General features: G+C 41.6%; 1 protein-coding gene across 11 annotated transcripts in view; it reads right to left on the bottom strand.

The window, feature by feature from the left end:
• LOC110988044 (serum paraoxonase/arylesterase 2-like) overlaps positions 1-24,696 on the bottom strand; it is a 190,888-nt gene that overhangs the window by 35,023 nt on the left and 131,169 nt on the right. For all 11 annotated transcript variants that reach the window (XM_087144534.1, XM_087144535.1, XM_022251254.2 and 8 more), the window contains 4 exons: positions 16,014-16,131; positions 9,468-9,674; positions 1,053-1,134; positions 284-418 (listed from right to left, as the gene is read on the bottom strand). In XM_087144534.1, coding sequence (XP_087000660.1) covers positions 284-418; positions 1,053-1,134; positions 9,468-9,674; positions 16,014-16,131 — 542 coding nt within the window. The remainder of the gene's footprint in view (positions 1-283; positions 419-1,052; positions 1,135-9,467; positions 9,675-16,013; positions 16,132-24,696) is intronic.

Genomic DNA, 24,696 nt, shown 5'->3' with positions numbered 1-24,696 from the left:
TGGGGCCAAATTATAGAAGCAGGTGGCCCGAAAAGTCCCCAAGATTGCACCAGACAGCATCTAGAATCCAAAATTTCCTGGGCCCCTTCAGCAGGCCCTGATCCCCACGCAAAAATTGATCAAAAAGGATGGAGAACACTGATGCCCCCCACTTTTTTATACCTTTCGACGGGCCTGTCTGAAGTGTTGTATGACTTTGAGAACAAGAAATATTTAATGCTAAACGTAAGTCTTCTTGTACTAAGTAAATGCTTTTCATATTAGGTAAATAACTGTACAATACCTGTGATGCAGATGGCTGTCTAAAATCTTGGAAGTGCAACATGGTCTGATAGCTAATCAAGTGACATCCAAACCAAAGGTCACCCGATGATGAATCCACGTAAACATTATCCGGACTTGTATAGAGATCAATCACCTAGTACCATCAAGAACAGAAAGTGAAAATCCAATATTGAAAGTACATGTAAAAAATAATGCTCACAACTTCCATGCATGACCAAATATACAGTAATAAAAGAGGAACAGTCATGTTTAATTTAATTTTTTTCAGGGCAGTTCTGTGGACACTTCATGTTAATATTCCACTCCCAAACAGACTGACTTAAACTCTGAAATATACTAGGAAGGAGTCACAGTCATTTTGAAATTACATCCCTCTATTAAAAAAATAACCAGGGCCATGTTGTCTCACAGGCTCACACCGAAAATTTGTAGCATATGGCAGCACTTTTAACTGAATTTCTAACTTCCCAATACTACAGTTTTTCAACTCTCAAGTAATCAGAGAATCACAGGGTATTCATACTATGACGTAGAAAGAACAAATAATTTGGGGTCAAAAGATTTCTTTCTCTTGACACATTGGTCACTGGACCAGTAAGCGTACATGTCCAAAAAAAGATGTTTCTGCAACTTAAAAAAAAAACAGTCAAAAAATACTGATTAATATTTATAAGTAAAAATGGCACATGCCATAACTATTTGTTGACCTTCAAAAGTTTGCAAATACCCACACAAAGCTTTCCATATCAGCTATGCAAAATGCTAACCTGGATAGGTTTCAGTGAATAATCTGGTTGACGCTCATACACAGTCAAGGCTCCAACAACAGGAGATGAAACATAAATAAACCTGATTGAGGAAATTGAACATAAAGCATTTATTTGCTGTGAGATCGAAAAAAACATTTCAGGATTTGCTCCAATATGTGCACCGCAAGTTGGTTGTGGTTCTTAAAAGTGACTGCTTGATATGTGTTCATCAGCATATCACTATGCTTTATGTCGTCTTAGTTTGGCAACCAGCAAGGGAAAACTATTCTATCAAAGGCCAGTAACATGTTATGGTGTCTTTGTCTTCACTAATACAAAGTTTAACCAAAGAATCATTAACAGTTTCAACATTATGAAAATACCAACATGTATGTGTCAAATTAGCTCATTATTTGAAGATGGAATCCTGAAGCAAACTGAAGTTAAACTTAAATATACTCATGTATTAAGATTTTCAAAGGCAGAAAGCTTACTTCAGTAGTTCAAGGCAACAGAGATAATCGGCGGAAAGCTTACTTCAGTGGTTCAAGGCAACAGAGATAATCGGTCACAAAAAGTTAACTTTTGAAATTCAGGTTTTATGTTTTCTGTGTTCTCCCATCAGCTTATCTAGCACCTGTTACTAGTTCACCAATCTTGCAAGACCCCTTGTGTATTCCTGGCACGCACTCCGCATATCTTGCTTAATGAACATCAACAATGGTCTCATAATATCCTGTGATCATCGCCTGCATTATGTAACTCTGCCATCGTTGAAGACATCCTTATTCAAAGTGACTAAATTTGTTCCTAACTAAACCAAATGTCTTTGACCACTGCAGACTACCATAAGATACTTACGTTTCCAACTATTTCTTTTTACCCCTACAAGATAAAAAAGCCTTATACTCAGCAAACCTTATTTTATCCTAATGCGCAGCCGGTATACAGTGTATTTATATCATTTTTGTACGCAACTAGTCAACAGGTGAGTATATCTTGGTCATCGAGCTTTGTTATATTTTTTGTGGCATGCTTGCTGGGCAATTATTATTTTGGCTAGGCCAATTATTTGCCTAATAAGGAATAATTATGAGAGTGCAAAGGTCACATTCATGCAAATTTTGCCAGAAAACTTTAAACCAATCAGATTCACTTTGGGTGTGCATCGGCACGCTGCAAGTGCAGCTGGCTGTAATTGTATGGTCACTCTGTCATCAGGAGTGCACAGGCAAACACGAAATTCCTATCTCCAATTTTTCATTGTTTTCCTCTGATATACACATGTAATTCATGATCATATTGTCTGCTTGTACCTTGGTTCGACCAGTAGTGTTCTCCTGAATCTCCTTTCACCAGCTCTTGGTTTCGGTTCCCAAATTCATAAATCAAGGCAATCTTCATCACACTCGTCAACCTGCCTGTTTCACGGATATGGCTATGATGAGTGCTACCACTAGGCCTACTTCCAGATGGTGAATTCAGTGCCAGATGTCTGCTGGTGATTTGTTGGCGCATCGCAGGGCCACAATAATGCAAAATCGTAGAGCCTGTGCTTTCTTCCCCTTCCTGAGGGAGTTTCGCCAGCCAGCCCAGTCAAGGGATTCAGAGTGCCAGTCACAACTGAAGGGGGGCTGACACTAAATGTGCCAACCAATCCAGTCTTCACCGGTGGGTATTTTTACTTGGCCCCAACCCAGTTGTCCGCTCCATCAGCAACCTCTGTATCGGGCCATTCCGGTCCAGCTGAAGTTTCATTGGCATCCTATCTAGCTTGCATCAAGTGCCTCTCTGGTATTCCAACTTCTGGGTTGCCTACGGCTTCATTTGTGGCCCTGCCAGTGCAGCCATCGATGACGTCGACCACCGCCACAGCCAACCCATGTGTGGGGTTTCCAATAACTACAGACCATAGCCTTTCAAACCTCCCAGTGGGATTAAGCCCAGCATGCTCAGCTGAATTGCCCCCTGAACACTAGGCTGATGCCAAGCCCACCAAAATGTCTAGCGCTGGCACCAATCTGGGGGAGTTTGGGCCTCCTTGTTGACCTCAGTTTTCATTTCCCACAACTACACCTGCTGTTATTGACACTGGGCATTCATTCCTCCATTTGCAGTTGTTTGCCTGCCAACATTTCTTAGGATTTTCCAGTTAGCCACCCAGTCCATGCATCCAGCACTGCCTCCCTGCTTAGCCTTAATGTTCCCCAAGTTGTGTGTGAAAAAAATCTGGCAGGTAGCTTTTGTTGATTTTTCTCTATTTTCACTATTTCTGTTGAAGGGGGGAATCTAGCGTTGAAGAAGCTGGGAGCACAGTGCAAGCAGACAGTGACACATTTGAGCTGTGGCAGTCTGCCTTTCATGTTTTTATATCAATTTATGTCATTAAATATCCAAGCCATTGTCCAGAGCCACTCAAGTATGTCAAAATTATTTGCACTCCTTCCATACAGTTTCCGGGGAATGGTTGAAATCCTATGATGAGCAGCCTTCAGCAAGAGGCCAATCCTGCATGATCATGGGGGAAATAGACTATCAGCTCTGGCTTACAGTTGCAGCAGCCAGCGTCATTTCTCCTGTCATGAGGAGCACCAACCATAGCTCTCAGTTAGCCATTAGGCCCTGAAGAGGCCAGGCCATTGCTTTGAATATAACTACATAGTTATGTGGCAGTGTCGAGAAGCTGGCCAGGCACGTTGGACGAATTTGCACGGCTTATGCTTCAATATTTCTTTTCAAGCAGTACATGTCGGGGAGATAGTGGAAGCTTTGTCCTGCTTTCAGATGGACCATTTTTGCCATGCAGCTCCCTAGGCAGATCAGGCTACGACCTCTCTTCTTCCTTTTCCCCAGTTTGGTAGATGCCAAGCCAACTTGACATTTTGGCAATCAAATTTAAGATTCCTGAACGAATTTTCAATTAACAATTGGCATAAACCTGCTTGAGCCATATACCCAAGAGGTGAGCAACACCAGTTACTGAGACTACATAGTCAGCTTTGAAAGTGATCAATGGTACATGGTCCAAGGCAAAGAAGAACACAAATGTTGTTAGCACTGTGGGATGGATCATAAATCAGAAGGAACACAAAACACCAATGTTCTGTGCATTCTTAGTCGCAGTATCCCCAAGCAAGAGTTGCAAACCTTGTCCTTACCAATATATTCAATTTGTTTAAAGCACAACAATAATATTGTGGTATGTAACCCCCCCAGGAGTAATTAAATGCACTTTAATACAGAATGAGAATTGAAGACACTTTTGCTTAGCTTAGAAATTCTTCTGGTTTTCACCTCATGGTATGTGTCCATAAAATGATGCCTCAGGAAAGCAACTGTGCTATTCAGTTTAATTCAAATGGTTTAATAATAAGCTTTCTTTGAGGCCAGAAGCCAAATTCTCCCCCCACCTAGAGTGGGCCGAGTGTACGCGAGAATACCTATCCAAATTACCAATACATTTACATATTTCCCTAGACCATTACACCATTCACTGAATTCTTGATCAGTAGTGCGCCCTCATCTTTTGCACACAATTATTTTACTGAAATTTTTCATTATTGTTACCTAAAGGTTTCTTTAAACCAACATATAAAAATCAGCTGCTTAAATGGTATGTTTTCCTTCATGTAGCTAAACTCATCTTTTCGCTGATCACGTTCGCCATGACATGTCACAGATTTTGGGTCCGTTTTCACTTTGGATTTCTAATGACATCACTTTCAGTGGTCACATGGTTATCAGAAGAGTGAGTCAGTGATTGGACTGTCCATGAATTGGTCCAAAGTAGCAGTCAGGATAACCTGAAAGTTGGATTTGTTGTGGTCCCAGGTGCAGTGCGTGTACTGCCACGCTGATGTGGCATGCATGCAACACAGACAGTTTTAGTAAAAACACGAGTGTGGCTTTGAGCTTGGCAATGACTCCTCGAACCAAGGTCTTGTGGCAGTCCTCAATACCTACTATTTTTAAAGTAATTCGGTGGTGTCTTTTGATCAGTGTCACAAACTTCGATGTAACCAGATGTAGTTTTGTGGACATTTCAAGTTAAGGAGGTATTGTGCTTAATAGATGAATAGTCTTTCGACTTAACTGACTTTGAGTTATCACACTTTTATTGTACATCCCTGTCCACATAACTTTTGCTGGCTGCTTGGAAAAAAGGGCAAAAGCTGCTGCAGGGTCCATGCAGTAAAATTGTCCAGCCCCACAAATTTTAATATTTGAGGACTTAATATTCATTTTAATGGTGGCACTCGTTTGCACTCTGATTAGATTTATTAGGGGTGCACGTGTAGTGGAACCATTGATGTACTATACATGCTGTACTGGCGCTTCATCATGAAGCACGATGACCTTTGTGGCTTACATATATACACTGGTGTTATATGCCAACTTTAAATTTTAATCTGCCAATTTTTGCATGCTACAGGTCATACACTGGGAGGATTATATTCAAAAAATGACGATATATTATTGTTTATTGATTGGTTTATTTATTTATTTCATAAAAACTGACACATGGCAGCCAGATGACCAAGTTGTGGTCGTTACAAAATTGAAACATAAACAAAACTGAATACAAATACATAAAGGAGTTATAAAACCAAAAAAAGATAGTTATATTTAGAAATGAAACCAGTTAAAGAGAATAACTATGAGTGCAGAGTGGGGGGGGGCGCAAGTGTAAATGTACAGGGGAAAAAGGGAATCCGTAAAGAAGAATTCTTGCTGGTGAGGGCACTGTAGATTTGTTATATCTTTTAGTTTGACATTTGGGGATGACCACAGTAGATGCATTACTAGACCACAAATTTCTTCCACTGGTTTTCTCTGGAGAGAGTATGTGTCAGAATCTATTTGATGAAATTAGTGTTTTCCCAAATTTATACAAATGGTTCTGGCATCTAGATTCAAGAGTCAGTAAGTTCAATCCCTCAACAGTGTCATGTATAAATACAAGAAATGCTTAAAAATGTGACAGCAGCTTGCTGCAAGTGTACTGCACGTCATACACACAGCAACAACATACTTCCATTGTGCAGTGATCTTTTAGGTTATGAGTACGGCATCAAAGTCTTTGAAATCGTGGAAAGATCCGACTGCATCTTAGCAGCGTCAAGACTCCAGCTCAGTTTAATTGTGCTGAGAACATAAAGTGAACTTCATACATGTGTCGGCAGGGCAGTAACAGTCTAGTGCAATCTTGAAAGAACATTTTTGCCTAATTTTCCCAGGTTCATTCCAAGCTACATTTTAATGAAATTTTACAATGTACCAGTAGCCATGGTAGCAGGTCTTTCAAGATGTACTTGTTGTCAATGAGATATTAATCTGATTGGTCCGGTCTGAGGGCAAAACCTGCAAATAGAATTAACATCTCTCCAACCCAAAAATGAAATAGTTTGTGCTACCAGCTGCTACATGTACATCTGACTCAGACCGGTCAGCCGACCCGTCCAAGTTTGATGATCGAGTGGTTAAGACATCTGCACTAATAAGCAGGAGGTCATGGGTTCAAGTCCCACCCAAATAAGCATGTGAATTTTTTGCAAGCCCTCAGTCACGCTGTGAGTATACAGTGTTTACAAATATACACATTGGGTAAGGGAAAAACCTATACAAGTAGCAGGTCTTCCTGGTCGTCATCACAGTATAATGGGGGTTTAAGGAATGGATGCCTTTCGTCAACTCTTGTATGACAAAAAAAATCACTTGTGCCATCCTGTCTCACTCATAACACATGTTCTAATGCAACTATTGTACTGCTATGCAACAGTCAAAGCACTCTTATTGTCCCAATATGGACTTTGGCCTACTTTTGGAACTTTTCGACCGCATGACAAGACCAACCATTCACAAAGGAAAACAACTGTCTTTTATCCTTTCTTGATATTTTTAACTTACACATGATAGACAAGAAATGAACTTTCGACATAAGAATGTAGGAAGACATTACACTTTCTTATGGCAGCCCTTTTCTTCACTGTGCTAACATACATGTAGGACATAAACTGTACCACTGGTGTATCTAAATATGTCTAGCTCCTTGACCTAATTAACCCCTTGACGACGGGAATTTCTGCCCGAAAGCTGACTCCAAGAATTCCAGCCTCGCTTGGCCATGAAGGCCATCTGCCAAAATGCAAATTCTCGGTTTGTGGCCCTGCGTGCTCTGCACGCTTTGAATTACACGGTGAAAAGGCTGATTGTTCGGTGGCATGCAGCTCTACTCACCCTTCCACATTCCCGTTGCCTCTTTTCAAAGTGGGGACTATTGTGAAGCTGGTGATTATGATCCAAAATCGGTCTTTTCATTTCTGGGCTACGCAAAAAGACCAATTACTATATACACAAGAGCCAGGGTCTGCCTTCTTTCACCGTGTTTGCTCGAGCGTGGGCCGAGAATAATAGCTAGAAAGCGGGCTGAGGATCTCAATTTTTATGGTGGCTATAGCCGCTTCCCGGCGTTAAGTATAGATATGGATTTCGTGCATCATAAGATGCTCATGGAAACGCCCGATTTGTACCGTATACATATAATAACACAAGGCTCTCACTGTGTAAATATTCATATATACTGTAACGTCTCCCTTAGGGTAGGGAGCCATTATCATAGCAAGAGTCATTGGATTGACTTATACACACACTACTGTTTTATTCCGAAGAATTATATACATCATTTCCATATTTACAAAGAGCAACTGCTGCTAGCAAGGCTGGATATTACTGTATTACCATAAAAACAATAATCAAAGTACTGCTCGTCCAAATCTGAGCTATTCATTCGGGAGTGATAGGAGGGGTATTCATATCACAGCTATATATACACTCATGAATGGTAAGGAAGTTATTGCTCCAAAGTTGCCTGCTCAGGATGATTGAAGCTGACCGCTGGAGCTGGTCGCTTTATATAGACTTTGATGCTGTTCTCATAACCTAAAAGATCACTGCACAATAGTAGTATGTTGTTATGAATTATTCATGCATGTAGAAAGGCTACGGAAGAAAAGTCCATGGTGATTTTGTACACAATTGGTCTTCGGTGACTTAGTTTCTGAAGAGCAATAAAGTCCGTGAAATTTGGGAGCGTGAGGGTGAAAGGCTGCTCGTGGGTGAGCTACAGGGGACTTCAATGGGGGAAAGGAAAGGGTGAGCCTTTCTTGGTACATTGGGTTGTGTACAACACTTAGTCTCTAGATGGCTAGGAAATCTACATGTAATTCTTACGAGGTAAAACTGAGGGTGAGCGGAGGTAATTGACCTCGCTGTGCCGTAACCAGACAAAGGTTTTCGGTGTGGCGGGACACATACGGTATGAGTTGGGGGTCTATGTGGGTCGAATGTACAGGTTATATCTGTGACTGAAAGTAGAGAAAGTAGAGAAAGATTTGGGGGAAAATGACTAAGTTGGAAGTGTTCTTCGGAATTGCGGTTCAAGGGCATGTTACAGCATAGAGCAACGTGGTCACATGTGGAATGTAATACACTGTGTACAATGCGTGTAATCGAGATGGTCATTGCGTGCCCCCGGTGGGTAAGTGGTATGTGTAATAGTGTGTACGCTTTAATTTAAATGCATATAGGGAACAGGTTGTGGGAGCATAACAATACTGTAGCATGGTCAAGGGTCGCGGCAAGACATGCACATGTAAACAGAGGAAAGATGGTTGCTGGATCAATCTAAACTATTTTATTACACATACATACACACAAAAAATCCACATACTTAATTATTACCACCTGTACTTTTATTTTTAAGGGCAACTGGACAACATTTTAATTAATAGGGTCACGTATATAATGTGAACATTTATGGCAAAATATTGGAAGCTTCAAGGTAAACAATCACAAAAAAAGGGTGTGGATCAGTGATGGCCTCAGAGTATGGAGTAGCTTATGGCTATGGAGTAGCTTATGGCTATGGTTAAGTGCCATAACTCTATGGGGGGAGGCCTAAGTTGTCTCAAGCTACGACTATGGTCATTATAATTCAGGCCTTCCCTTGTAATGCACAGGCAAAACCTGCACAGCCCTCCACAGAGATCCTACCCTTAGTGCAGCACTCAGCAGACTGAAGTGCACAGGGTTATTTTGAATGTAAAGAATAGGGGTCTTATAATAGTAATTTACATAAGCTAACAATGCATGTACTGCATGCCTGACTAAACTGACACATACAGCTCAGGGGGTGTAATGGATGGGAGGGGCTGACTAAACCAAAAATATAAAGGGGGGGGCAGCAGCAAAATACTTAACAGGGGCTTGTTTCATTACAATACCTTGTGTTTTCCTGGTATTCTGCCTACCTACACTGACAAAAAGGGCTCAGTGTTTCTTGACAACTTCATTCCAAATGTTTCTGGCAAAAGAACAAAAGAAACTAAAGGAATTAACATATAAGTAAGAGTAGACTGGGTATCCTATACTCACCTCCCATCTGGAGATTGGTTGATTCCATTAGGTTCCAGGCTTCTAGGGATGACAACTTGTCCCCATCCAGTGTTCCCATCATAGTAAACCACGTTACCCCATGGAAACTTGAGAAATCGTTCCAGGAATCGCTTGAAGAATTGTTTATTGTAGCCGTCATTAGTGAAGTAGAATGTGTTGGTTCCAACAGCAACTACGTCATTGACACTGTATTAATAAATGGAGTCAAAATGCCTGAACTTTCAATGCAAGTACCAACTTTAGAGTGAATTACATGGACCTCTGCCTTTTTTCAATGGCTCAGAAAAATTACATGACTGTGGATATGCATATGGACTGATGAGGTCAATAATGCACACCTACATGCCTTGAGGAACTATCTGTGACCGGAGGAGGTTTCCATTTCACAAGGCCAAAGAATCCTGTCCAAAATTCAAAAATGGTAGCATCCAGAAAACTGGGCACAAATTCAGGTGAGGGTTGTCTAATGTGGTGCACCTTGACAAATCTAAGAGAATCCAATATGATCATTTAAGATGTTTGAAGTTGACCCTTCACACATTGTTAAGAGTGTGTCCAGGAGTAGACCATACAGAACGTGATAAGGTGGGGTCAATAGATTTGGCTGAAATTTGGTTGTATGTGGGTCACAGGTAGCCTTGAAGTTGTGCAAAACATAAAGTTAATCCAACCTTACCAGGAAAAATAGCCAAATATGTACCTTTTTTAGTGAACATGCATGATATTGATGATTTTGGACAACAAAAGTTTAAATGCTTGCTGTTAAACAATGGAAAACAGTAGAGCATTTGCAGGGTCTTGCTGGTCTAAACCTGATGGCCAAATTGAGGGGAAAATGTGTTTAAGAGGCAGAGGCAAGCCTTTACTTGAGGGTACCCTGAAATTTGTGTCATGATTATGGCTATCTTTAAGTAGCTATCAGGTCATTAGTGCAGGTCTTTGAACAATAAAACTGTGATGAAAGAAAGTTCTTATCATGGTCTTTTGGAAGCATCAATAAAACCTATGTCAGCTTTTGAGTATATAATAACAAGAGCCTTGTTTTAGCTCCATATTCTGTATTTAGCCTTCTATCAGTCAAAACCAGTTTTGATGTTGGTTGCCCAGATGCATCACAAAGAAAGAAAACCTCTGTTCACCTAAAATAAATCATTGTCTGCCCTTAAATGCTGTATAACTACCAAGTATCCTAAGAACAGAAATTGGGCTTTTATAGCTTATCAAGATACTCCGTAGATACTACAAGGATCATGAATCATCTCATATTTGTAACCCCTTGCCAGCTTTTCAGTCTTTCTGATTTGTGTGCTCCCATAGGTAGCCTACAAATCAGTACAAGCAAGAGGCGTAAAGTTGTCAGGTCATTGTTGTGTTGGTCACCATATTGTTCGGGCCTTGCTGCAAAGCATGGTCCGTTTCAGACTTTTGAGGCACTTGGAAAACAAAAACACAAAAATACTTTAAAAAATGTTTAAAAGGGCAAAGACAAAACATGAGGTGAGATCTTGGCTTAATGTATTCTATTTTACAAGGAAAAGCCAAGTGTCAGGGAAAGGCCAGATTTCAGAATCCCAGTACATCCCATTAATTTGTTTTACGATTTTGTATTTCCTCGCAGACAACAACGGTAAACAATATAATCCATTGACATTTTTACCCTTTTACAGTTTTTAGAACAGTCGAACAGTATTGGGATAAATACAGTTATACTGTAATTTATACCAAAATGAAGGACTCTTTGGGTACTACTGTAAAGCTGACGGGTAAACTTCATTAACTCCTGAATATTTCAGCCAGGCCTGCAGTGTTGGAAAAAGAGCCCAAATTTTACGGTATTACGTAAGATTCTTTTGTTCCCGAAACCGGCACAGTGCACTGCTGACCTCTTTTCGATAGGGGCCGGACTAGCGTGCAGCGGTGCTGTGTGGCTCATCGCTGCGGAGGTGGAGAGCTTTTGTCCCCGGTGGCAATCCGCTCACTCAGAATGCCTCAAACCGTGGAATACTGTTGCAAAACAAGGCTGGATTATCTCCACTATTGAGAGCGATAAAATATCAGCAATGCCCAGCAGCTCAGTCTTTTGTGCTGAGCTCGGTCTTTTGTTATAAGGCCCAACTCTTTTGTCGCAGTTCCAGGCTCCCCGGCTCTGCATATAAAGCCTATGGATTCGGAAACAGGCCGCCCAGCACGAAGTAGTTAATAAACTTAAGTACAGTACAACAATCAATGACTTTGCCCTACAGTTTTACACAAACAACTTGGCAAAACAGCAAATATTTTGGTGTCAGTTTAACGGTCAGCATGTGGTGCATTTGTCATGGTGGGCTAGGGGATGGGAGGGGCATGCCATGCACTCTTGAAGGAGTGTACCCCGGTAAAGGAGTGACCAGAGGGCTCTTCATCGTAGAAAGAATTTCAGTTACACTTACCCCAAGTACCAGATATAAACAAAATTGGAAGGGTAGGATTTATATCTTAATTTACAAAAAAACTAAAACTAAAACACCCAAAACCCCAAAAATGAAAAGCAAACCCACAAACCAAAAACAAAAAATCCCCAAACACCCCAAAACAAAAAACTACCCCCCAAAGAAAAAACCCAAAACCAAAAATGGGTGATACATATGTGACCTGTCAACTCAAAATGAGCTGAAAGAAGGAATTTTTGAAAATGGAGATATTAGCATTTTTTAATTTAGTATAAAAAGACCTTTTCAATCGCATAACACCTAAGGTAAAAAATAAGGTGACAATGAGATATTCCAGCGGCTTTGCATCTATGTTTCAGCATTATTGACCGGCCACAAAAAATGCCATCATCAAATTTGGGAAAGAAAATGCCTCTTTTAAATACCTGATCCTGCTAAAAAGTTAAAAAGGATAAACCCAAGAAATGACATCCTCTGTTTTTGACTTTGACCATCATTATAGGAAAAAGTGGAGTGTGACTTAACACTCATTTTGTCATGACAGGTTGGGTAAGGTCGGGTCACATCACGTCATGTCTTGTATCATGTTTCATATATTATATCATATATCACATCATAACATATATCTAATTTCCCATCCCATCCCACCCGACACCATCCCATCCCATCCCATCCCATCCCACACCAATCCATCCCAATTGGAGAAATGGATCCTAACCTGCACAGGTGGAAGGTGAGGAAAGAGCCACTACACCAACCTGACAACTGAATGGGTAATTTGACATGGAATGACCCTGCACTAATTACAATGAGTGACAGCTGAAAATCAAGCAGGCATGTGCTTTCAGTTTGTATGCAGTACACCAAAGTCCATACTGCCAATGCATTTAACAAACAAAAAATAAATTACTGACAGAGCACCATGCAGTGAAATGTGGCTGGTTTTCAATTGAATCCTATAAAGCTGTTAGCTTGTCCTTGCTCTTTCCCTTTCATTCTGGTGCATGCATGCATGCAGTAATGTTTACAACTATAACATTTCTCATGTTGTCATTTTTTGCCAGATAATTGTACCCGGTATCTGCCACTCCACTGAATTTTTCTATTCATTATTCAATCATCACAGTAATTTATGATATTATGGCATTTCTTCGAGAAATTTTATAAATTTAGGTAATTGATTTTAGTATTTTTTAAATTGTATTTTGTAACCGACTTGTTATATTTCCTTAGTTCCTTTAATTGGCATTTCTTTTGCTGCTTGTATGTGATTTGATTTTGTGCGAAAAAAGCTGCATGGCTCATCATGAATTTACCTCCCTCTATTAAAGAGAAATAGTGGAACCAAGACTACCAAAACATGCACCCGTAAGCTAGCTGTTCAAACTGAGGTCCCATCTGAACTCAGAGCACAAACGCGAAGGGAGGTGTGCCCTCTATCATAAAGTAACAACGTTTGATGCACAAAAGGTATTGACCAAGACTAGGTTCAAGTTTGTCAACTGTCTGACTAGCCCTGGTATCTTCATACAAACACACATACTGGCATGACTGGCTTGCAACAATGTCCCTCTCGGATGGTACCCTTTTGCCCTTTTTCACCCTAATGCACAAATATTACACCTTATGATCAACTACATAGCTGACCATCAACGAAATACATGAAACTGAAGTACAGATCTGGCATCAAGACAAGGTGTAGTCAATCTGAAAGTGAATTTTCTGAAAACAAATCACTGATTTTCGGTCGCCGTTTTTGGGCAGAATGATGTCTCTTTCGTTTGTGTCTAACTTTTTTTTTATGTTTTGAGGACCATCTGCATTAAGCCAAGTTTCCCTATGGTTGTTTGAAACAAAAACGGTCAGCAATGCAGACAGTTGTGGAAGAGACACAACGCGAAGCCATTCCACCCAAAAATTTAAACAAAATGGCACCCAAAACTCAGAAAATTTTTGCCCCGAATGTCTTTCTTAGATGGCAATATTTCCACTTGAAGCCAAACTGATACTCTAATTCGATGTTATTTGTTAATGGTCAGCAATTTTGTTGATGATTGGGGCTACATCTGCTAGTAATAAGGAGAAAATGGACAAAATGAGTGGTACTAAGCAAGAGAAACATCATTGTTTGTCCGTCATGCCAGCGTGTGTGTTTGTATAGGCCTAGTCAACCACTCAATGCAGACAACTGGCAAAGTTGAACTGGGCTCAACTTTGCCGATCCATCTGGGGCTGGTTTGCATTTATCTGCGATACTTCCTTTTAACATGTTTCCCTATGTCTGCATAGCAGTTTGCATCACTCTCTGCATCTCTTATGTTGATATGGAAACCAGGCTTCACACATGTCACATACACATGTACAAGTAGACATCCACTAGTACAAGTACATACTGTGGCAAGATCTCCTGAAACTCGTTTCTTCCTCAGACGAGAGACTAACAAAGCAGCCTCAAGGCAAAGGAATGCGGGCCCATTTTGGTGGAAATGTACCGCCGCAGGAATTGAATGCTGAACCTGCTAAATAGGTCACCAACATGAATGCGACTGGACACCTAGTTTCGAAACATAAAGACAATACTGGTTTATTGTCTTGTCAATAATTGTATCATTGTACAACAAAAACAAAAGCAGTAAAATGATAATGAATGTGGACTCAAGTGGAACCCTTTAATGACTTGTTAAATTCGCCGTATGGTTGAGTAGCACAACTGCAATGTTGACTACAACCCAATGTGTGGTTGACTAACCCTTGCACAAGGCTGACCACCTTATTGCATGTACTGTGTGGTTTACTACGATGCTAATGTACAACGTGTAGTGGAGCCTATTTAAATGCATGTGTGGTTTATTTAAGTGCGTGTGTGGTTTACTACAGCTGTGGGTGTCTCGAGTCAACCACATACATGTAGAATGTAACCGCAAGAAAGCTGGGTCGGTCCAAGTTCACCACTATTCACCTGAGCAGTGAACACCAACACCGCTATTGACTCTCGGTATACGCTCACCAATTTTTGATTGACACAACACACCTGTGAAGCCTCTACTTCACATGCGAAATATCTCGTTCCACGCACCAGCAAAGAATGGACCACTTATCCTAACTACACGTGTGGTTGACTAGGTCGCCCCTACAAAGAACGACCATTACTCCAGGTGTGGCTTACTACCTCTATTCCACACACCAACGTGAAATGCAACAAAAATTAGCTTATTTCCCGCACCGACAAAGAATGCTACTAGGCCGAATATACACTTCCTGCTGGCAGTAACCTAGCAGTGACACTCAGCCCTTCCAGAAAGCCTAACCATTAACTATGAAATCTCCCGCCAGCAACTATAGTGGTCTCCTAGTCAACCATACAAACACACACCGCGTGCAGCTATCCTAAGTCAACCATACACAACTAGCACTCAGTAAAACAAAGACTGCTTACCTTATGGCTTCTCTTCACTGCACTGCCCGCGCACACACTACCTCGTGCACACGGCACGGCCGGACAGCAAGCAGCCAATCACAACGCTACAATCTTTTAACTAAACTAAGTCGCACATTCGCTACAATACAATACATGCACTTGTATATATGTGCTAGTAGTACCCATTGTGCACAATTTATCAAGCAGACATGACAGGGAATTTTCTAACGTCAATTACAAAGACACGCAGTACATTTTGAAACAAATGGACATGTTGATGAGTATAAGGGGTTAAATATTGTAAATCTTCATTAATTTGTGTAACATGGAACTTTTAGGCACATGAAGACAAGCTTGGAAAACATTATGCCTGTACCACATGCAAAAAAGTTAACTGTCACAGCTAAATATACATGTACAAGTGCCTCTTCAACCCAATATGATGCTCCCTACATTGTACTTGCCCAAATATGGGTACATTTCTACTTCCAGGTGACCAACATGCACAAGAGAGGGTAAAGACCTGAGATGAACTTTGAAAACAAAGGATAAATCCCTCTAAGTTGATCTGCAATCTAAAACATCATCAAAATAAACCAATACTTTTAACATGCCAACTGACTCCCTGTAGATAGAGGCTGTTTCAGTTTTTGCTAAAATTGCTGAAGCCAACGTTACCTTGTCATACGTGAATCTGTGAAGGTGCGCAGGTAATGTAGTGACTTCATCTTTTCATTGAAGCTGAATACCTCAATTGAATCATGCTGATGCTTGTGATTCACAACAAAGACAGTTGCTGCAAACAAGATAAAAGCATTCCAAAGAAAACACCAGATAAGCATATTTATTACAAGACAGGTACTAAGCTACAATCTGGGGGTGGATCTTGGTCCAATAAATGACTGCAACATTGAAGGGGGAGGGGGGATCTTTCCACCATGCTTCCCACGAGGTGTTCCAACTATTTTGTCCAAGATTGTAGCTGTTTCAGCGATCTCTTCCAGTGGGCATGTGTGGGAATTAAACCCAGGTCTCTTTGAGTCTCCAGTCGTGTATTTAACCACTGGACTTAATGTGCCGACTTGCTTTCACCGTCACGAGTTTGGCCCTGCAGTAGCTTCAGATTTGCTGGTTTATTGCCATTTGGATTTAATTGGAATCACATTGATAATGATCCCCACAGCCAGGAAGGGGGAGGCAACCAATGCTTTCCTTGCCCGCTTGGCTTAGGGTTGACAAGACGCGATTACAAGCCACCTTCTTCTTCCTCCCCTTGTCAAAATTTTTTTTCCAACTAATCTTCGCAAGCCCAAAATCTAAATATTTGCAGACACATCCCTCCGCTGCATGGATACAAGCTCTATTTTTAGATTCATTTGCATATGCAGCTGGCTACCTTTTAGCAGTTGACTTTAACAGTCAGTAGACGAATGCCCTCTATTGGTCCAATTTGTGAAAAATCAAGCAAAATAATAATAAATCGTTTGGACCCGCAAACTCCCCTACTTAATTGATCTACTCCTGGAGATCATCTTGATTTATACAAATTGAAACTGTTAAGAACACAGCTTTAACAAGCTAAATTCTGTATTGCACCTGTGAACAACTTGTTCAACAAAGCCTAACACTCGAAACACTCTTTCTGATTCAGTAGAATACATTGCAGATAGTTATCTACCAAAACCTGTTTTCAAAATATTTTAGAAGTTGTCTGAGGGTTCTCTGATACTTGTTTATCCCCCATTAACCCTAACTCCCTAGGGTGTGCGCAAAATCATATTATAATTGGAGGATTCAAGTGCACCCTGTAGAGATTAAACCTTGGATACTTTAGGTCATGGTGGTGCCAGACCCACCAATGGTCCTCCTTCAGAGTTTCCACCTCAAACAGTTTGCTGACATGGTTGAAGGCATCTGCCTTCTCGTTAAATTTGGAAACCGACACTTGACCCTGCCTCATATTTTCTGTACGTGGTAAGACTGGTAGAAACACTACTTCACAAGGTTTAATACCAAACTTGGTTTAATCACAAAGGTACAAAGCAAGTCACATACAGACCTTGGAGTTACACCCACAATACATAAATCATTAGTCCCTAGGTTAATTATCAAAATGGAAGGCTTTCTTGGGCAATCGTTTGGCAATGACGAGAACAATTGGCATTAATACGATTAAGGGTCAGGCCTCCCTCCCCAAGGCAAGAGATTGGCAGTGTTCCCCTCTCTAAATCTGTATTTACTGTGGCTTTTCGCCTACCAGATAAACACCTCACAAAACTGTGACCAAATAACAAGAATCCCATGTTTGGTGACTGTGGTGCTAAAGGATGCCTCTTCCTCTCCAACTTATGTTCAGTTCAAATAAAACTTGAAAAACATTTCAACACAAAGTATAACTGGAAGCACTTATTTACAGGCTATTGTGTACCTGTACATTTATACAGGTACATTTGTAAACATATTGGCTAGCCAACATTACCAAACCAGTCCCCAAAGAAGAGTGAAGCAAAATGGCCACGTAAGGAAGACTGGATACCCCAAATCTCTTCCAAGAGCACATCCGAGTCCCATGCAACCACATGCTATCCCCCAAGGAGGCTACTTTAAAACAGAGCGGGGCAGCCTGTGTGGGTTGTAGTGAATCCCCTTATTTCGTCTCTGTGACCTCCTTTGTTGAAGTGCAGGATTCATCTCTAAGGCCCATAAAGGCTCTGCTACTTTATCATTCTCTAAACCCTGCTCAAACGTCAAGTCACTCGGTGTGGTCTTGGTTACAATCACATCAAATTCAGACTCATCGCCTAGCTCTGAGCCATGCACTACCTAAATCCGAAGTTTTTGCAGTTTACTGTCTTTTCGGCTCCACCATCCAATTGATGGATGTGACACACGTTGTCATGTTCATTTTTCCATGTTTATACAACATATGATGCATTGTCGTGAGCATCTTTCAATTTGTAGCGACCCCTAAAAGTGCACCTTTTTAACAATACCTGTGAACCAACAGCTAAGGGTACAGCATTAACCTTATCATAGTGCATGGTTTTGTTCTGAGGAGTTCTTTTACCAAGACCCTGCCTGCTCGAGCAGTTCAGACTGCTCAGGCACACAGTCTTATCCCCAGTTACTATCACTAACACCCAAAATTTGGTCTAACAGAATTAACAGCTCTCTCCAAACATCAAAGTGTATGGAGCCACGCTGGTTGTGCAATGAGGAGTGGAATTGTACATGAATAAAAAATTTGAAAAGAAGTCAGGCCAACATTGGCGTTCACTTTCGCTGAATAATTTGGCACAGTTTGGGCACTTTGGTTCTGACATGAAACTGCCTGCACATACTTCGTCTACACATCAGTCATTACAAGAATGTCTTCATACGCCCCACAATCCCTGTCAATTTAAACAAAAATAAGAACTTCCTATGGCCTGAAAGCTAACAAGTGATGCATGGGAACCTTTGACGTAGGTTCTGACACCTTTACTTTAGCACAGCGCTCTCATTTCCATATTTGAGCTCGTACATCTGCCACCATTCTTGGCCAGAAAATGTGCCTTCGCAGAAGCGAACAAGTGGGGGTGTCCCCAGCCTTCGTGTCAACTCTCCAGGGCCCTGGAGTGAATGGACAGACACTTGGAAAAGGATCTTCCAACCTTCGACACAAGAAACCCTCTCATTCCATGAAACATGACCACTGCCACAACCACTTTTTCAATTCAGATGGATCTTTTTTGCCCCTGGGAATTACTTCCCCTGGTAGCCATCTCTGATCCCAGCATTCCCAAACAAAACTCAAGCAGGGATCTGATTTTTACAAAGCTGCAATCTGTTCTGAGGACCATGATGGAAAAACTCCGGGTGGACATGCCTGTGTGGGTCCGTCCTTCTCTGGAGTGCATTCTATATTAAGACTGTGAACGTTCCAATCAAGTAATCTCTAAACTTACATGGTATCTACAACTGCCCATTTTAAACCAAGCAGTTCTAGCTTGAATGAACTGTAATCTAGGTTTTTTACTCTGCACCACGCAAACCCCTACTTGCATAGGCAACAGGATGTAGCCTTCCATTGAGGTCATGTGGTGCCAAACACACCAAGCCCCTTTAAGGAAGCATCCAATTCCAGAACAAAGGGTCTCCTAAAATCGAGATATGCTAACACTGGGGCCTGTACCAACACTTGCTTGAGTTTCCCAAACGTAGTATGTGCATCGGTGTACCAGGTAAATTCAGTAACCGCTCAAAGCTTACCCTTTTTGACAGGTGGGAGTAGAGCATGTAGTGGTGCAGCTATTGTAGCAAAACTCTTGACAAAAACGGCGATAATAACTTGTCAGCCCGAGAAGCGAGTGCAATTCCTCTGGCCCCTTTGGCACTGGTCAGTCATGAATATGTTATCTTTTCTTTGTGCATTGATGACATGCCCGAGGTTAATTACCTCGTTACAAAACAAACACTTTTTGTCCTTGATCCTAGGCTAGGTCCTAGGCCAAATCCAAAGCTTTGAGAAATCCTTGTCTAGACGCTGCAATGTTCTTCTAACTTAACTTAGAAGAGTACGCCAATATATCATCCAGATATATTAGCAACTCTGACAAGCTCATGTCACCTAAGCACTGCTCCATTTTCCTTTGGAATGTTCCTGGCGCATTCGCCAATCCAAATGGCATTCGTGTAAATTTGTACAGCCAAAACGGTATGCAAAATGCTGTTGTCACTACCAAACTGGGATCCATAGCAATCTGATGGTTGCCATGGGCTAGATCAATAGCCAAGAAATACTCAGCACCCTGCAAAGCCTCAAGTGACTCCTCTATTCGAGGAAGGGGAAATGCATCCCTGATACTCTTCACATTTAATTTCCTATAGTCAATGCACAGCCGTAACCCTCTGTCATGCTTCCTCATGAGCACTACCGTGCTCATATACGGACTCTCGCTCGGCTTTAGGGTACCCTGATCAAGCAGATTTTGAAAAAAGGTTTTTACCTCTTGCACTCAGTGGGGTGAGATTCTTCAGTAGGGCTCATTGACAACTTGGTTGTCAACTGTGTTTATTTTGTAAGGTATCCGGTTATAGTAACCAACATCAAACTGGCTCTTTGAAAAGACTTGGTCATGTTTTTGAAGAAGTAGGGCAACCTGTTCTTTCTCATCCTGGTCCAAACTGCAAGACTCAAGGCTTAACCACTTCCTGCTGGGCGACCCGTTTTCAGGTACATAGGTTTTATAAGCAGAGCTGGGGAGCCCAGAACTGGGACAAAAGAGTTGGGCCTTATAACAAAAGACCGTGCTCAGCACATAAGACTGAACTGCTGGGCATTACCGCCATTTTTTCGTTCTCAATAGTGGAGATAATCCAGCCTTGTTTTGAAACAGTATACCACGGTTTGAGGCATTTAGAGCGAGCGGATTACCATCGGGGACAAAAGCTCTCCACCACCGCAGCGATGAGCCACACAGCACTACTGTACGCTAATCTGGCCCCTATTGACAAGAGGTCAGCAGTGCACTCTGCCGGTTTCAGGAACAAAAGAATCTTGAGTAACACCGCAAAATCTGGGCTCTTTTTCCAACAATGTAGGCCTGGCTGAAATATTAAAAAGTCAATGAAGGTTAACTGTCAGCTTTAGAATAGTGCCAAAAGATTTCTTCATGTGGGTAAAAACGGCCATTGCATGAAACGATAAATTTTTGAAGAATTTTGAAAATGGAGAATCTTGAAAAGGACCCGGCATCTTGTCTTGCTCAAGAAAAATCCACCCGGCAGCAAGTGATTAACCCTGGGAGTAAGCACTATTTATTCCCATCTAAGCTCACTTCCTAAATCTGCAAAGTCACTCAACTTAGACGAATTCTTGTCTACGCATCCCATGTTTTCAACTAACACACGATTTACAGACACCTACACAACCAATTGGGGTCTGGTGCAGCTCAATGCAGACACTGATGCTTCAAGCAATGATACTGACTTGGTATAGGGTGGTATCACTCTTGACTGAGTTCCCAAGTTTGCAAACAAAATGGCAATTGTCTTCCCATTTGTACATGTAACACCGCACGAATGATACACTTTACTCGCTTCACCAAAATAGCTCAGACCATCTGGTTCTACAATAACAACTTTGTTCCTTTTGTTTGCGAACAAAATGCCAATTGTCTTCCCATTTGTAACACCGCATGAATGATACACTTTACTCGCTGCACTAAAATAGCTCAGACCATCTGGTTCCAAAATAACAACTTTGTTCCTGACAACATGTACAGGTGCCCGTACATAACAGTTTCCAGTCACGGCTTGCCTAGCCTTAACAGTCACTTCATGCCTGCCCATGCATAATGCAACTGGACTGGAACTACGTTTCTGTGACAACTGGACGGTTTCCTTACCCTTCCCATTGGAGAGTTACATCCCAAGCCTCAGAGTTGCCACAACAACATCTTTCAACATTTCAAGAATATTGCATGCCAAAATTAACGAACTGTTCCTATGGCTTAGCAATCCACCGTCACAAGAATCCTTTATCACGACAAAATTTGCCTCAACAGCTTTGTTAAAACAGTGAGTGGTACCTCTACATATCCAGCGATTGGTACCTCCACTCCGCCAACATCAAACACCTCAAGGTAAGTACCCAGTGGTTTTTTAACACGTCATTTTTGTCTGCCAGATGTTTCTGATAAAACATTGCACTCATTAGAGAGGTTTCTGTGCCTGTATCTAGAATACACATGGCTGGTACTCCAGCCAATGTGACCTTAGCTCCAGGGCTTTCTCTCACTAACATTGTTGGTAACTCATTCACAGACAAGCCAGGCAAAGCTGCCTCCCCAATAGGAGCATTACATGGCAAGGGCCCCTTTGACTCTCCTCTACCACCGGGCAAACGAATGTGGAGGGCTTTAGTTTAAACCTTCTTTTGATAAACTATCAGGTGCTTCAGTGGCACCTAGGCCTAACTACTCGGTTCTCCTTTTCCTGGTTGTGTGTCCACTGAGCCAGAGCTTTGCCTCCAATGGCACTGAGACTTCTTGTGACCCGGTTTCTTACATTTGAAGCAAACCACTGACCGACCCAGGACATGACAATTTCCCTTTTAACAGGTTTGTTCTGTTGTCTGCGTTCACAGCAAGCACTGCATTAAGAATGTAATTTGTTCCTGCTGCTTATTTAGTTGATCTTGCCTTTCACGCATGCATCTCACAGCATGAGTCTGTTGCTGCTGCAACTTATGTTCCACTCCAGCTGAAAATGTGTGAACCTTGCAACCTGTATCGCATGACCCTTCCGTGTCGTCATCTTCAACTGAACAATTTGCCTGTACATAGTCTTACATGGTTATGCTAAGCCCTAGTACCTGCAACTTCGAAATCTTGGAATAATTCAAGCGCGGCTGCAGTCACTTCAGTTCAAAGCACACACTTTGACCCAATGTCCCAGCTACAAACTGATTGGTGAGCATTTTATCTTTCAGTTTCTAATGATTCCTTCTCACCCTGGGGAGCTATATGCAAAATTCTTTCATACAGCCTAATCAAGGCATGGTAAATCCATCAAATCCAAATGACCTCATTCAAAGAACGTCCTCTAAAGACAATTAAGGTCTCCCCTCCCCAAAACTTGTTGTATAACAGCTTAACCTACAGCATGTTTTCAGAATTAACATCTTCCCTACTCTTAGCCTCTACTCATGTGGGACCAGCCAGATGATCAACTATCACCTGAGCTTTCCTTTTCTCTGGGATATTACCCTGCCAACAATATTTATCTACTTCCTGTAGCCATTTTTTTCAAGGTTGGGTCCCCCACCCTTTTTGGCCTTCCCTTGAACCACTCAAGCTTGATCGGTCGCTCCCTTGTGGAGCTGTTCTGTTTCAACGCGTCGGCTATAACTCTGACACCAACTTGGTCATTAAAACTCAACCCTGTTGCCATATTACTTCTATTATTCTAGCAATACTGCATGCCAGCAAATTCGTACCCAAAACACAGGTTACACTAATGGGAAAATACTAAGCCCACACAGTGTTACGCCTTCCTGGCAACTTGCACAATGAAATGGGTCAGAACCATGTAACAATGTATGAATGTACATGTACATAACCTTGCATAAATTACACAAAGAACATATACATTCCAAAAATTATACATGTAGTGTACACTTAATACTGTCATACATGTATTGAGTGACTCTCTCAGTGAATCATGGCAATCGCAAACGCCCTTACTTGTAGGATCGATCCGTACGACCATTCAGTGGAAGACTGGCCCACATATGTGGAGCACGCTCCAGAAAGTGGTAGAACTAGTAACAGCCATGGAAGCTGCTGCAATGGATACTGTTGAATTTCAACTGAATTTACAAGTTGAATGAGAGTCAACTGTCCACAAATTTGCTGCAAGGCAACAGTCATCTTCGGCGACATGTTATTGCTAAGGAAAGAGTGGACACTTTAAGGATGCTACATGCCACAAATGCAACAAGAAGGGGCACATTCAGCCAGCGTGTAGGTCAAAAACTGACCAAAAACCCAGTCATGGTCCTCCAAAACAATGGAAGGGCAAACAGAAATCAAAACCCTTGAAGTCAGTTGAAACGACTGACCATGAGGACACAGTGTATGTTGGACGACTTGGAGTTTAGAGTGAGAATCAGAGCAAAGACAGCACCATCTGGATGACACCCTCCGTTAATGGCGTACCACTGCAAATGGAACTGGACACTGGATCAGCTGTGTCAATCATCTCAAAGGGGATTATCAGTGACTACTTCCCCACTGGAAACTACATGCAATCCTTGTGAAACTCCAAACGTAAGGTGTGAGGTCAAAATACAGACGGTTTGGAAACAGTTCAACGGTTGGTGTTAATCCCCCTTCATTCCGTTCGTCTTTTGGTATTGGACAGTTCAACGGTTTGAAAAGAACCGTCTGCCCTGGACTGTCTAGCTTCATGAGCAATCCTGACAACAAAGGAGTTTGTGGCTTACACAGCCATGGTTGTGAACAAAAGATCCTACTCAAGGAGAACTTCACTGGCCCCGGTCAGTCTTCCTTCGCTGGCCGTAAGGATTAGTGGTTAACACCTTGCGACAGAGATGCAAAATCAACTACATTCTAGATTCATTTCTACATTCATTTACACCGCCTGATCTGTCGTCTCTGAAAGGAAACATCCACATAGACACAATACGAATTTATTTTGAACTTCAGTCACGTGTACCATATTCCTTGAAGGTTATAAAAAAATCAAACTTCGCATCAAATAGTGGTGCAAGTATGTGTCAAAGTTCGGTTCGGTTCAGACAGGGCTCGGACATTTTTTGCCAAACTTCTGATCATGTACAATGCTTCAATACTTC

This window comes from Acanthaster planci, linkage group LG12 (assembly GCF_054643075.1).
Source record: "Acanthaster planci isolate LZ-2023a linkage group LG12, COTS_SCS, whole genome shotgun sequence".
NCBI lineage: Eukaryota > Metazoa > Echinodermata > Asteroidea > Valvatida > Acanthasteridae > Acanthaster > Acanthaster planci.
This window is presented reverse-complemented; position numbering and strand designations above follow the sequence as displayed.